The 15683-nt window shown below is 34.6% G+C and overlaps 1 protein-coding gene across 1 annotated transcript in view; it reads left to right on the top strand.

Annotated features, from left to right (window-relative positions):
- Window positions 1-15683, top strand: part of STXBP5 (syntaxin binding protein 5) — a 202835-nt gene that overhangs the window by 78020 nt on the left and 109132 nt on the right. Inside the window, exon 10 of the mRNA XM_017877616.1 lies at window positions 3235-3358. Within this exon, the coding sequence (XP_017733105.1) occupies window positions 3235-3358 (124 nt within the window). The remainder of the gene's footprint in view (window positions 1-3234; window positions 3359-15683) is intronic.

Genomic DNA, 15683 nt, shown 5'->3' with positions numbered 1-15683 from the left:
GTTATGCACATTTACCCTAGAACTTAAAGTATAATAAATAAAATATATATATATATATACACGTTACTGTGACATGACTCTAATAATACTGATTAGTTTGCAAAACAAGTAAGTAGAGAATTTATTCAATTTCCATACAATTTTGAGTTAGTGAATGTAAAATTTGATAGGTAAGCAGTTAGCCTGTTTTGTCTTCCTAGACAAGATGCTGTCTTGTCTGATAAGAATAGCAGAAGCGTCATAGGTACTACTTTTGCCAAAGCCTAATAATTAATATTACTCCTTTTGAAAGATGTGTCACGGTAGGCAGTGCTTTTGTTTTTTCGGTAATTTTATCAAAAATGAAAATACTGATATCAGACTCTTAATTACCTTCATGAACCTTTTTATACTTATGATTTTTTTCAGATACTACATCTTTTAAAGAGCTTTTAGAATTGAATGTACTGTTGCTTTGTGGTTTATGCGAACAGCTATATCATCTGCGTTCATTCTGTCTTCAGTCTTTTTACTCTACCCTGTATTCATCTTGCCCTCCATGACTTTTGTATGTCTTTTATTTATTGTGTTCTATTTTCCATTCATCTGTCCTTTATTCCTCTTTCTAAGATAATCCTGTTATTCATATGTATGTATATATTTTAGGTTTTTGAAAAAAGTAAAAATTTTTTTTTTTTTTTTTTTTTTTGAGATCGAGTCTCGCTCTGTCGCCCAGGCTGGAGTACAGTGGCACGATCTCAACTCACTGCAAGCTCCACCTCCTGGGTTCATGCCATTCTCCTGCCTCAGCCTCCCGAGTAGCTGGGACTACAGGTGCCTGCCACCACACCTGGCTAATTTTTTGTATTTTTTAGTAGAGACAGGGTTTCACCGTGTTAGCCAGGATGGTCTCGATCTCCTGACCTCATGATCCGCCCGCCTTTGCCTCCCAAAGTGCTGGTATTACAGGCATGAGCCACCGTGCCCGGCCATAAACAAGTAAATATTCTTAGTCACCTGGAAATTGTGTATCTTTTCCTTGGAAAAACAGATAAGCCAATTTACACACAAAATTTATCAACTCCAATTTATGTTTCCTACGTTATATCTCATATCTTCTCCCATGAATTGTTCGGATTTGCTCCTAACCCAGCTTGCTTCTGATTTTGAGCATGTGTCAGATTTGCTGGTGAGATTAGATTTTCTCACTTTGTTTACGTATATTTCTATGTCATTTTCTCAAGAAGACTAAAGAAAAAGTGTAAATTGCGTATTTTATACATGTATAATTTATATGTGAAATATAAATTGTATATGTATAATTTACATATGGTAGGTATTGTATACATATTTTTAAATACTTGTAATACTACATATGTTCTACATATATACTTAGAAAACACATATCAAGTTGGATTTGCATATAGAAAATTGTATAAATAACTAGTGCATGTTTGTTGCATGTCCATATTTCTTTATTTCTTTGCTTTTTTGTGGGGTGTTTTCTGATACTTGTTTCTGTTGTCCAAGATAACTGTGAACCACTAGTTCCAGTAATTCGATAGTATTTGCTTTTGGAATGCCTAATAATTTAATAACATTTTATAAATAGAAGGCACTTTTAAACAAAGATAGACATTGTTTTCTTTAGCAAAGTAGAAATATTTCTCTACATGTGATACGTATTTATATATATGATATACATTTATACATGCTACTATTAAGATGTTTCTATCTATAGGTTCCAGATAGCACTGTAGACTTCTTTTGTATTTTCCCTTATCAATTTTTTTTAAAACATTAAATAGCTTTTTAGCACTGCTCATGTTTTTGCAGAAATAATTTTACTTGTAAAGGCTACTAAGGGATTGCTTATTTTAAAAATGAGTTTTCAAAATGTCATATGTGTATTTCAGTTTATTATTATTTTAAGATTTTATTTAGAATTTTGTAAGAGATGCAGATGGTCCCTGACTTACAGTATTTCGACTTATGATTTTTTTGACTTTACAATTGGTTTATCAAGACATAACCCCATCCTAAGTAAAGGAGCTCCTTAGGAATTAGAATGAGATTATGGTTTCTACTCAATGTCTATTGCTTGTACCATCTTAAAGCTGAAAACTTGCATATTGAGCCATTGTAAGTAAGGGATCATCTGTTGTGTTGGTACCATTAAATGCATTTTTGACATGATATTTTTGACTTATGATGAGTTTATCAGGGTATAACTTCATCATAAATTGAAGAACATCTGTACTTTGAATAAAAAACATTGTATTAAATATTGGCATTAGAAGTATAGCTGATTATCTGTATCTGTCTGATTTATACCAAGATATTTTATAATATTTAGTTTAAATTTATATAGAAAGAACCCAAATAAATAGATGACATGATAGAAAATGTTGACTTTATATGTGACAGAAGTTTTGAGTTTCAATTATATGATTTTTGCACTGTACTCTGCAATTCTTGCATTCCAGTAGGGTAGCTTTAAGTCAATTGACCGTTAAGAACTAAAATGTTATCAACTTGAGTTTAAAAGAAGTAATTCAAAGGATGCATGGGAGAGTGATTTAAATTTTTTTTTTTTTTTTGCATACCAAGATTTAAATAATATTACAGCAAAAAAATGAGGGGTATCATACTTTGGTGATATAAAAGTATTTTCCAGATAGTTTTTAAGTGACCCAGAAGTACAAAATAAACTTGTTATCAGAAGAGGGTCCCTGAGATTAAAAATTGCCTCTGTAATTACTGTGAAAGATGAGGAGCATGTCTTATAGCTCAACCTGGAACATTTTTTATTGATCTCTATTCCAGATCTACATTTTGGCTCTTAGGATTGTGGTCAATTAACATGTTTTATTCTAATCTTGTCAATGCAACGAGTTTTTCCATTGGGACGTTGGTTGTAATAATTTGGTAGTTTATGTTTAGGTATTGTTTATGCTAAAAATAATGTAAGAAAACATTTTGTTTTACTGAACTTGTCTGTAGATGTCACTATTATGCCTTCTTTATGCTGGTTTAAGGAGTAAAGTAAGTACAGAGAATTAAAACAGTGTTAATATCAAGAAATCAAATCTCATTTGTATTACAGGAGGGCCAAATTATGGAAATGTTAAGTTCACATATTAACTTTAGAAAATAAAGAAAAGTTAAAAATGAAAATTAATTGATTATCAGATCATTTACAAGTAGTTTGCTACTTAAATAGATTTTAAAATGGTATTTTTCATCCTTCTATAGGCTATCCACTCTGTTGCTTGGCATCATGAAGGAAAACAGTTTATTTGCAGTCATTCAGATGGCACCTTGACTATATGGAATGTGAGGTCCCCTGCTAAACCTGTACAGACAATCACTCCACATGGTAAGAATGCATCAGTCTTAAATACCACCTAATTGTAATGCACAGTAAACTGTTTTGTTTCAGTTTGCCTTTGGATTTGTTTGTTTGATTTTTAGGATAAGGAGGGGTTTCCTTTAATTTTAGGGAATTAAAAAATTTACACTTACAGAAATAGTATCTAACAACCAGTTAATAAAATTTCAAGTTAAGCATATATACAGTTGAAATTGCAAATGTGAAATTTTAGAAAATGTTACATTATTTCTGAATATCATGTCTCCAACAGTCCAAAAAACAAATAGTTTTGTGAATGAAAATGATGCAGGATTTACATTAAACTTTTCCATCTCAAAGCTATCAGTTGCAGGTTGTTAATATATAAATAACAGTGAATTTGAAATACTTGGAACCCTGTAGAAGGTAATTTTATATATTAAAATATGGTGTCAGGAGTCCTCATAATCACCACGGGTTTAATGATTCACTAGGAAGACTCACAGGACTCAGCCTAAGGTCATATTGTCATATTCATTGCTGTGATTTATTACAACAAAAAGGCATAAAGCAGAATCTGCAAAGGGAAAAGACAAATGAAGTCTGGAGGAAACCAGGGTCAAGCGTCTTTGAGTTATTTCCTTATGGAGTCACTCAGGATATGCTTAATCCCACTATTAAGGAGTTGTTACCACATGTGTGAAATATTGTCTACCAGAGAAACTCACCTGAGCCTTGGAGTCCAGAGTTTTTATTGGGATCAGTTATGCGGGCATCCTCTGCTTTAGCAAGTACCAAAATTCTAAACTCCCAGAAGGAAGGCAGGGGTTCAGCATAAACTATATTCTTTGTACAAACCAATTAGACAGAGTAAATCACCCTTCTCAGGGAATAATGAGCGTTTCTTGGACATCAGCTAAGGGCCAACCTTGTAAGCAGATCTTTATAGGGATAGCAGTAGCAGACCTGCTGTGTTAACTATTTTCTGCATAAGTAGTACTTACAAAGCTTAAAAGAAATTTTTATTAGAATATTTATTAAAAACAGATTATGAAGGCCACCATTTTTGTTTTAGAATTTGTATTTCTTTATTAATCTGCATTCTTCACCCTCACCCCAAGAGAATCCTTCCTGGCAAGTTTAGGGAACTCATATTAAAGGAACTCTTCTATAAATTGATAGTATATTCAAGAGTGTCCTTGTAGCTATTACTAGTATTTCATCGTTTGCTTTAAAATTTGAATACCTACTTTTTTAAAAAGTTGATATATTTTGACTTACTACGATATAGAAGTGAAAGAAACAGTTAAATTAAAAACAAATTTTATCTATCTGTGGCATATGGGATTTTTAGGCTTATTTTCTGGGAAAAATACGGTTCTTGAAACCACATATTGTGAAATACTTTACCACTGCTTGTGACAGCAATCATCTTCTGGGAAAGCACTTACTTTAAATTCCCTACACATCTATTTGTGAGTGCATCTAGAAGATATTTCTTGTGATAGTAGGTTCAAGTTTTTCTTAATATATTTTGTTCCTTCCTTCTGTTAGTATCTACGTTCGTCATCTCGACACTCCTAAAAATTCCTATGAATCTTAGAATCTCCCAACCCCACTGGAACCTACGAATCCAGATAAACAAAAAAGTACCAATAGGGTGTGGTTAGTTCAAAAATCTTTCATTTGAAACCCAAAAGAAAATGAAACTCATGTCAAAGATGATAGAAATATATAATGCTAGTTTTGCAGCTTGAAGTTTATCTGTTTTTATCTTAAAGTATAATAAAAAAATAAAATAAAAAAATAAAAAAATAAAGTTACTATTAGTATGTGTGGGGAAAAAAAAAAGAATAGTACAAGGAATCTTTTTTTCCTTTGATCTGTTTGCAAGTAAGTTGTCAATATGGTGCTGATTCACTCCCAAATATTCCATGATCTTTTTTTTTTTTTTTTAAATAAGGACGTTTTCTATATAACCAATGTTTGCCTTTATTCAAAAGAGTTTTATATGGATTAGATTCGGTTGTCATGTTTCTTCTCGAAACTGAAACACTTCCTGAACATTTTGACTTTGATATCTGATAAATTACAAAGATTGAAGGTCAGTTCTTTTATAGAACGTGCCTCAGTATGGTTTTGTCTCGTGTTTATTCATGATGAGATTTAGGTTGCACGCTTTTGACAGGAGTATCCCAAAAGGATTGAGGTGTTCTTTTTGCATCCTCTCAAGTGGAACTCGTTTTTGATTTGTCTCATATTGGTGGTATCTCACATCCTTTGGTTAAAGTTCTGTCTTCTGCTAGTTATCTCCATTATTAAACAGATTTTCTTTTTACCTTTGAAATTGAGAAATAAATTTTATGTATATTTATAATTGTTACATATTTTGATTTGAAGGAAGTTCCCCAAGACTCTATGAACATATTACACTTCATCAGACTTTTCCCCTCTAGTTTTAGCATCTGTTGATGTTTCTTAGCTGAATTAACTATTACTATGATGGTTGCTGAGTATTGATTGTCTATCTGGTCTTAATCTTTTTTTATATTGAAAGCTTAGTTTATTGAGAGCAAACTTTAGGAAGTGGTATAAATCAGTTTCTACAGTGATTATATTGTCTTAGCAGAAAAGCTAAAATTATTTTTAAATGAAAAAGACAATATGTGACTTAAATGTTTTCTCAAAATTAGAATCCAGATGAAATATAAATGAAGTGGATTTTTTTCTGTGGCTGGTGTTAAAAACTAGCGTGGTATTTGTGTACAGTGTAGCAGTCTAGTAGTAGATGGCCAGAATTTTATATAAAGTAAGGCATATTTATTTTATTTTATATAAACTATAGGTAGAAAATCTGAATTCCTTTCAAGTATAATAAGGTTTCCACCTTCCTTTTGGCAGTAAAACTACCAAGTGACAGGTAACCTACCAAAGCTAAATTCATGTTGACTACAACTGAATTCATGGCAAAGCTGAGTACTTTTTTTTTGTTTGTTTGTTTTTTTGAGACAGAGTCTTGCTCTTGTTGCCCAGGCTGGAGTGCAATGGCGCAATGTTGACACACCGCAACATCTGCTTCCCAGGTTCAAGCGATTCTCCTGCCCCAGCCTCCTGAGTAGCTGGGATTATAGGCGCCCGCCACCACGCCCGGCTAATTTTTTGTGTTTTAGTAGAGACGGGGTTTCACCATATTGGCCAGGCTGGTCTCAAACTCCTGACCTCAGGTGATCCACCCGCCTCAGCCTCCCAAGGTGCTGGGATTACAGGCATGAGCCACCATGCCTGGCCAACTGAGTACATTTTTATATATTACAGTACAAAACTACATTCGGCATACCATAACAAGGTATCATCTATTCCACAGAGATCACATTTGTGGTATATCATTTTCATTATATTAACTGTTGCAAAGGATTTAAATTTTGTTCTACTTTCTCATTATTATTTTCTGTTGTGGTTTCTTGCTGTTAATTTCTAACCAAACAGTTATGGTAACTTAGTTTAAATATACTAACCTTTTACAATTGAGTGCTTTTTCACTTTTTCTTATTTAAGTTCATCTAATGGTTGTTCAAGTATCTTAGTCTTAAAAAACATTTACAGTATTACCTTGATTGCCAAGAACTGATTGTAATGTAAGACTCCTACCAGTACTTTACTACGAGTTGTAGTGTTAGGGTGTTTAGTGTTAAAAATAGGTTAAGATATCCTTGAAGAATCTGTTCAGAAGATATTATGTTACATTTATATAACATGGGATTTTGAAGCCAGAAGAGTTGTAGTTAAGCACTAATTCCATAGTTTCTGGCTCTGTGACCTGAGAAAGTCATTTAATATTTTTGAGTCTTAATGTTCTCACCCATGAATACAAATAATAATGAAACTTTACCTAGTCTCATACAGTTGTCGTGAAGATTATATTTACTCATTCTACAAATATTTGTTGGTTCTACTATGTGATAGGCACTTTTCTTAGCTGTGGTTCAGATAATCAAAATGTAAGTGAAATTACCCAGAAATTATGATGTGCTATTCATATATGGCTCTAGGAAATGTCGGTATGGAAATGGTTATGTACTTGGTAGAATAGATTAGTGAACCCCCAAAATATATTCCACAAAGACCAGTTTTTCTTATATTGATGATTTATATGGTGGAAAAGGTATGCCATAGTGAAAGAAGTTTTAGAAATGCTGAATTAAAGATGAGCATTTTCTCCACTTTAACATTCAGCAGGTTATTTTGACTACCAAAACAAACAAAAGTGATAGTTCCCTTTAGTCTCATTTTTATGCATCTCAAACATTTCCCTGGCAATCAGACAATCTGTAATCTAATTGCAAGTGCTATGTGTGAAATACCTTGTGGAGATCATTTCTTTTCTCTGAGACTTGAGCTTTATTATTTGTAAAATGTCAAGATTGAACAGGATTTTTAAGCTATAAAGTTTAGTGAATATATGAAAATTAAGCAGGATTTGGTTCCATATAATGACTCTGCAGTTATTTCCTTTCAACGGGCCATAGATTCTGTATCTCTGTATGGTATGTCTAGGAGTAAACTGTTTCTCTTTTGGCTTGTTTCTCTCCCATGGCAGATAGGGTTTCATTACTTAGGAGGTATCGGCATGGCTCACATTCTTACCTTGAAGCACTCATCTTGGTTTTGTAATTTTCTGGGCCAGGGCCTCACAGGACCTCCCATCTGGCGCAGGGATGGCGGTGATGTGTTGCAGAGTAAGATTTTCTGTGATTGTCAGCTTTCCCAGAATCAGATGGTTTCCTAAGGAAATGGAGATTATAGACCAGGGTGCCTTTCCTGGGCCACATTGGAAGGAAAGGAATTGTCTAGGGCCACGCATAAAATACACTAACACTAATGATAGCTGATGAGCTAAAAAAAAAAAAAAATCTCATAATGTTTTAAGTAAGTTTACTAATTTGTGTTGGGCCACATTCAAAGCTGTCCTGGGCTACATGTGGCCTGCAGGCTGTGGTTGGACAAGCTTGTGCTAGACAGTCAACACCCGCAGATTTTTACTGTAGGAAATGGTGTTTTAAATTTAGTTTCTGAAGCTTATTCATCAATGCAATCAATCTGTTTATCAAAAAGTAAACCAAGATTGGGGAACTTTTATTCTGTTGAAGGTCACTGAGGGAAAAATAAAATTCAGGTTCACCTAAGTGCATCAGCTTAATATGTTAAGGATGAGATATGCAAAGAATTCCATTAATCTGCTTTTAAGATTCACCTGAAACCTAAAACATTCAGTAAATAATAAAACTATACTACTCAGTTCCTTATATGATTCATCACAAACCTTTCCCCAGTTTATGTATTTGAAAAGACTTAACCAGACTCCACAGAGCATACTCAAATAAGACCATGATTTAAAGGCAAAGGGTATGATACAGCAGGAGAAAGAGAATGCAGGCAGGTGCTCTGAAACATCCCTCCCCTATGTGAGCTCCCAGTGAGCACTTACTTACACACGAGGATTGCACTGAGTACACCTCGAGTCACCAAGATCTGGCTTCTGAAGAGCTCCACAGAAACTCTCAGGAAGGCCCTTGTAATGATCAAGCCAGTCTTGCTAATAAATCAGCTAGGCCGGTTGCCAACCTTCAGCAAAAGTATACTCTGGTGGTTACCAGGGAAGTTTTGGGCCTTAAACAACACATCATAAATCCTACTGTCCTTTTCTTTGCCAAAAGTAAAAAAACAGATATTCAGGGGTCCAAGTCCAGCTGTAAATCAACTCTGTACACTCATTTAGGAGGGAAAAACCCTCCTCCCCTTTTCAAATTAGTATTATTAGCAATGTGATTCTTCAGTTTGTCTTTTTATTTTCTAGAACATCACTGTCCAGTAGAAAGGTAATGTGAGCTGTGTGTGTAATTCTAAATTTACTAGTAACCGTATTAAAAACAGTAATAAGAAACAGGTAAAACTGATTTTAATAACATGTTCTTTAACCCCAAATATGCAGAATATTAGTTCATCATGTAATCAATACAAATTGAGATATTTTATTTTTTTTGTACTAAATATTTGAAATCTAGTGTGTATTTAGCACATCTTAACTTGGACTAGCTACATTTTAAGTGCCTCGCTGTCCATGCATTTTAAGTGCACAGTAGACTTATGGCTACCCTACTGGATAGCCACGCTAGATTGAGAACTTCAGTGTAACAAGTGTAACACTGAAAATACGTTCCTCATCCTAACTGGCAAAATTAAAACTTTAGAAAGCAACTGTTTTTGTCAGTAATCTTTATTCATTTTTAATAAATCTTTATTCATTGAATAAACATTTATTGAGCACCTCCTATGTACCAGAGACTAATTACTGAAAATATACTGGGCTGAAGAGCTCATTGTCAAGTGAATGAAAATGATCTATAAACTGATAAATATAATATATTGTGATTAATGCCGATAAAGGCATGTATAACATGATGTGGAAACAAATAAGTGGTGACTGGTTTTGGGTAAAAGGTGTTGGACTATTTCACCAATTCAGGGTATATAAACTTGGTCTTAAAGGATGATAGTAGTGGTATAAGACGGCAAAGAGCAGGGCAAAGTTATCTTAGAAGGCACAAAGGCACAAAGACATAAACAAAAGTGGGGTGTTCTTGGAAAACTACTAATAGTTTAATATGACCAGAGTTTAAAACACCTTTGGGCAAGTAGCAGAAAATGAAAACAGAACCATGCAGAGAGGCAAGATTATATATCAAAGTATGATAAAAAGTTTGAACTTCATAATGGAGACCTAGTAATTGAGTTTATAGTGAGAAGCATCAAGTTTACATCTTAAAAATACCACTTTAATGGGTAGTACATCTGGTGGGCTGGAGGCAGAAGAGGGTGGCTAATTAGGAAGCTATTGCATTAATAAACAAATAATGGAGATTTCATTAGAGGAAATGGGAAGAAATGGACACGTAGGAATGAAATTCTGGAATTAGAATCAATAGGACTTAAACCAATTATTTGTGGCTTGGTGGTTTGAGGGGTGGGGAAATAGGGCATAGTAAGAAGGAGAAATCAGATGTGGCATGGGAGTTTATGTGAGTTATTAAGTCAGGTTTTATAATTAATCAGACTTTTTAACTGACTAGTCATGGTAGTTCATAGGTAATTAAAAGAACAAGCACATATTTTTGTTCTTCCAGTGGCATAGCATTTAAGAAGTAAAATGACACCTAGTGGTGAAATCCTTTAAATGTCTTTTCATTTGTATGTGCTTAAAATCATGGATAGTGCCTTATTATTTGATTTGATTTAGAAAATGCCTAGCCTAGAATTATAGATGAATAAATAAACCTATCTAGACCATAAGCAGTAATCAGAGACATTATTTAAAATATCTTCTATGCATATCAAAGATTTGTTTTTTTCCAAGCAAAATTAATACAGGATGATCACTCTAAACACTGCAACATTTTTCATTTACAAAGAAAATGAAACGACTCTATTAGCATCCTCTCAGAGGGACCGAAATAAAAGTTAAATTATAAAGGAATAATAATCAGACTGACTTAGACTTGTAAGTCTGAATGTTAGAACACGATAGAGCAGTATCAAAGGACTATTGAACAGGAAGAAAGTTAAGAGTTTTGTACCTAGCCAGGTTTTTTGCAAGATATAGAAGCTCAGACTTGGAAGGATTTAGCAAATACCATCTAATGTCCTTTAGAATTTGTTCCAACCTCCCAAAGATTGATGTTGAATATTGAAATAAGTTAAAGGAGTTTATTTATGAATAATTGTTTCACTTCATAAAACAAAATCATGTTTGAACCTGCATGTAAAATTTGTGTCTATAATCCTAAAGTCTGTCAGCCTGACTCTCCCGCTAGAATTCTGCATGGTAGAAAGAGGATATAAGCCAGCTGACCTTCTTCAGAGCAAACATTTCAATTTTTTACTGAAAGGTCATATACATCTCTATATAGATTGGAATAGAGGTTGAAGTTCTTAATTTATTCCTTGTATGACACAAGGGACTACTTTTCAGGTTTAAGCCTCCTTTTTTCAATACCTTGTATTTTCCTTGCAATTCTCTCTCCCACCTCAGCAGTCCTTTCCTTTCTCCTGGCAGTTCTTTCCAGTTCCTTGGTTACTTCTGTCACTTCTTGGTTCTTATAAATTGGGCTGCTAGAGATTCAAGATTCCATGTACAATAATTTCTTCATAAGGAGGGGAAAACAATGATTCTCTAGGATCTTAAATTAAGACAGGATTAAATGTTCCATTACCAGTCAGTATACAGGTATATATTTATAAAAATTTAATATGGGTGATATTTCATACTAGTGAGGAGAGAATGATGGTTCAATAAATTGGCCTGGCAAGTAAATATTTATGTCAAAACCCATCTGATTATACACTTTAAATATGTGTACTTTTGTTTAGCAGTTATAGCTCATTAGAGCTATAAAACTAGCCTAGCACTCAGATGATTGATAACTTATTAATTATTAAGAGGAAAGTGTCTTCCCTGTATCAAAATACACATCAGAAAATAATTAATATAATAAATGAATCTATTCAAAACTATAAGAAAAAGCAGATTTATGTGATTTTGGTGTGGGGAAGAACTTTCCAAGCATAAAACCAAAGAGGGGAGTGACCAAAAACACTGATAGTTTGTTTTCACACACATATCTCATTACACATATACAATCCTATCCTACCAGTTCCTTCTCCCTCAGCCTTTTCCCATGTTAGCAGCCCATTCTCCTTTCTTATCCCACGAGGTAAGCTGTATCAAAAATCTTACAGATGTTCTTCTAAAATATAGATATTTCTGAAATTTGTATATTAACACATATACACACAAATAAACATGAGATTATTTTTCTGATCATTGTTTTACAAAAAGTAGGATTATGTTAGTCTTTTCGCATCTTTAAAATTTTTTTAAATTTTTACGAGTACATAATAGGTATATATATTTGTGAGGTACATGAGATATTTTGATACAGGCATACAATGTGAAATAAGCACATCATAGAGAATGGGGTATTAATCCCCTCAAACATTTATCCTTTGAGTTATAGTAGGGTGACTATAGTTCAATAACTTAATTGTACATTTTAAAATAACTTTTAAAGAGCAGAACTGGATTGTTTGTAACCCTTTTTTGCATCTTAATCACTGTACTTTAGGAAGATTCCTCCAAATGTTCTGGCATTTCATTTATGTTAATGTCTGTGTAAGAGCCAGTTGTTTCTATCACAACTTATTCAGGTATTTCAAATTAATGGGCATTCCCTTTGTTTTTATTTCTTAAACATTGCAAACTATGCTGCAGCTACCATCTTTGTACATATGCCATAGGAATTGATCCTTTTGTTTATATGGAATAAATGCTTTGGAGTACAATTTCTACCCCTAAATATTGACGTTTTATTATTTCTAATAAATGTTCTCAAACCATTTTTCCAAAAAACTATATCCTTCAGATTTCTGCCAGCCATGTGTGAGTATCCGTTTCCCAATGTACTTGCCAGTAATAGGTGTTACGACTCATTTTACTTTTTTTTTTTTTTAACTTCCTGTTTGCTCAGGATCTCAAAGTCGGCCAGAAATGAGTGACTGGGGCCTTCTCCGTTCCTCACTCTTTCCTGGGCAGGCAGCATTTTAGACCCCTAGGAGTGTGTCTAGTTTTCTGAGCTTTTCTTTTAAATTTCTGCCTGAGTTCCATTTGCCTCAACTGAAACTACAGCCTTAGATAGCTGTAATACTTCCAACAGATTACTGTCATTCTGGAATGCCCTGGAGGTAGGGACTTTTGTCTCCCATATTTGAGGTGTCAATTGAGATAGCCACAGCACTTTGGGAATAGTGTTTTCCAGAGAGCTGCAAGTTCACACAAAATGTCGACTGTGCTGTAGCAAAAATGTTTTTAACAGAACTCCAAGAAAACTTCAGGCTAATACTACTGCATTTTCATGGCTAGCCTACCACAGAGCTGGGTAGCCAGGGGATAGAAATAGACCTTCCTTAAAAATATCACAGTTCCCTGTCCCCGGACCCCTCATGTTACTGAAGTTCAGTAGTTTCTATTGGGTAGATGATTTTTCATCTTGTTAGCGGCTTGGTCATTCTCCAGAGTTCTGAAATGGTTAACTTTAGTTGTTTTACTAGTGCTTTCATTTTTGTGGGAGAGCAAGTTCACCGAGGTCCTCCTGTTATTGGTGGCGTATATCTGAGTTGCCAGTAGTGTATCCATATGGCTCTGCAGTAACCTTAATTCTTGCCTCTTCAGAAGAAAGAATTCAACTGAGGGGCAAAACAGAAAAAGAGACCAAGGCAAGTTTCAGAGCAGGAGTGGAAGTTTATTAGAAAGGCTTTAGAACAGGGAAGAAGTACTTGAAAGAGACCCAGGTGGGCAACTTGGAGAACGAGTGCAGTGTTTAACTCTGACCCTAGGACTTCATAGGCATGCCCCTTTCCCACGATTCTTCCCTTAGGGTGGGCTGCCCATATGTGTGGTGCCCTCTACTCTTGGGAGGTGAACACCTGCAGTGTGTTTAGGAATTCGTACACTTGTCTATCTGAGGCTTTTCTCCGTTTTCCAGTGGAGTGCCCCCCTCCCACAGAAGGTCATACTCCACCATGTTGTTACTTACCGCCCATGCCTGGGAATTGCCTCTCCCTGGCGCTTGCATTCAGTTAACACTTCAGTGCAGCAGGTGTGGACCATCAGGAAATGGGTTCTCCCTGGCACCAGCTGCCAATTTATCACTTTTAGTGAGGGAGTGCAATAATTGTCAAACCACTGTCAAACCATCACCCAACATTTCTAAAGCCCTCTCCTGCCCCGCTCATGCCTGGCTCCCTACCTGTAATACTCACTGTATCGTCTTGGAAGTCGATCTTTTTGGTAGTTTCCTCAGCCGTTCATAGGCATTTAGTCTACCAGATGTACTTTAAGATCATTTTGTCCAAATTCAAGAAAAGCTGTTGAAACTCTAATTACATTAAATTTATAAATTAATTTTGGAAGAATAGATATTTTAGGATTTCATATTTTCTTAAATTGGAACTTATTGAGGCTGATAGACTTGATTATTTAGATGTGTACTTCTGTACAATTTTTTTTAATTTGTAAGAATTCACTAGGGAAAATATTTGCAACATACATGACTGACAGAATGTTAATAAGCCTGAAATATAAAATTTATTTTCTAATACAAGGGAGATGACATAGAAGCATTGATAAAGGACAGCAAGCTATTTTTTAAAAGAACTATACATGACCAGTTAGGGATCCAAACAAATCAGATTAAAATAAGTTACCTTTTTTACTTAACAATCGGCAAAAAGAAAAAAATTGCTACGGGAAGGTATGGCAAAATACGTGTCTTACGCTGCTGATAGAACTGTAAATTGGCACAACCTCTCTGGAATAAAACTTTACCCAGATATACTATATGCCAAACAATGTTTGTCACCGGGATACCACAACAGAAAACAAATACACTAAAAAAGTTCGCTTTCCTGGCGGGGTGCAGTGACTCATGCCTGTAATCCCAGCACTTCAGGAGATGGAGGCAGGCAGATCCCTTGAGCCCAGAGTTCGAGACCCGCCTGGGTAACATGTAAAACCCCATCTGTCATCTCTACAAAAAATTTAAAACAATGTATCCAGACATGGTGGTATGCACCTGTGGTCCAGTTACTTGAGAGGCTTTAATGGGAGGCTCACTTAAGCCCAGGAGGTTGAGGCTGTGGGAAGCCATGATCATGCCACTGTACTCCAACCTGGGCTGCAGGAGTGAGACCCTGTCTTGAAAAAAAGAAAAAAAAATTTTCTTGCCTAGAATTTACATACATGCCAGTTAGGGAAACAGTAAACAAAGAAGTTAAATATAAAGAATACTAGAATGTGACAAGTGCTATGGAGAAAAAATAAAGCTGTGAAAGAGGATAAGAGGTGTTGGGTTAGGGGTGAGTGTCAGGAATTCCTCAGACCATTCACAAGTTAGGTGATTTGTCAAAAGAAATATAATAATGTGGACAGAAATTCTGATGCACTCTAACATTTAGAGTATTTTTTGTATGCCAGTTTATAACCACTGGTTATTACAACTGGCCCACTCACTTTTTAATCTCCACTTCTATTTCAATTAAACTCATTTGAGTAAAGGTACCAGGCTAAAATATATATATAAGAATGTTGTTATCTTTTCCTTCATTCTTGTTAGCCTTTGTTGAGCTCTAACAGATACACTGTATTCCAACAATAGATTAAATGAGCTCCACGACAGTGGTTAATCTCTGAAATATGGGAAATAAATGTTGTATTTTCTTTCTTTTTTTTTTTTTTTTTTTT

Source organism: Rhinopithecus bieti, unplaced genomic scaffold (assembly GCF_001698545.2).
Source record: "Rhinopithecus bieti isolate Rb0 unplaced genomic scaffold, ASM169854v2 scaffold_10706, whole genome shotgun sequence".
Taxonomy (NCBI): domain Eukaryota; kingdom Metazoa; phylum Chordata; class Mammalia; order Primates; family Cercopithecidae; genus Rhinopithecus; species Rhinopithecus bieti.
Note: the sequence above shows the minus strand (reverse complement) of the source record. Positions and strands in the feature narration are given on the sequence as shown.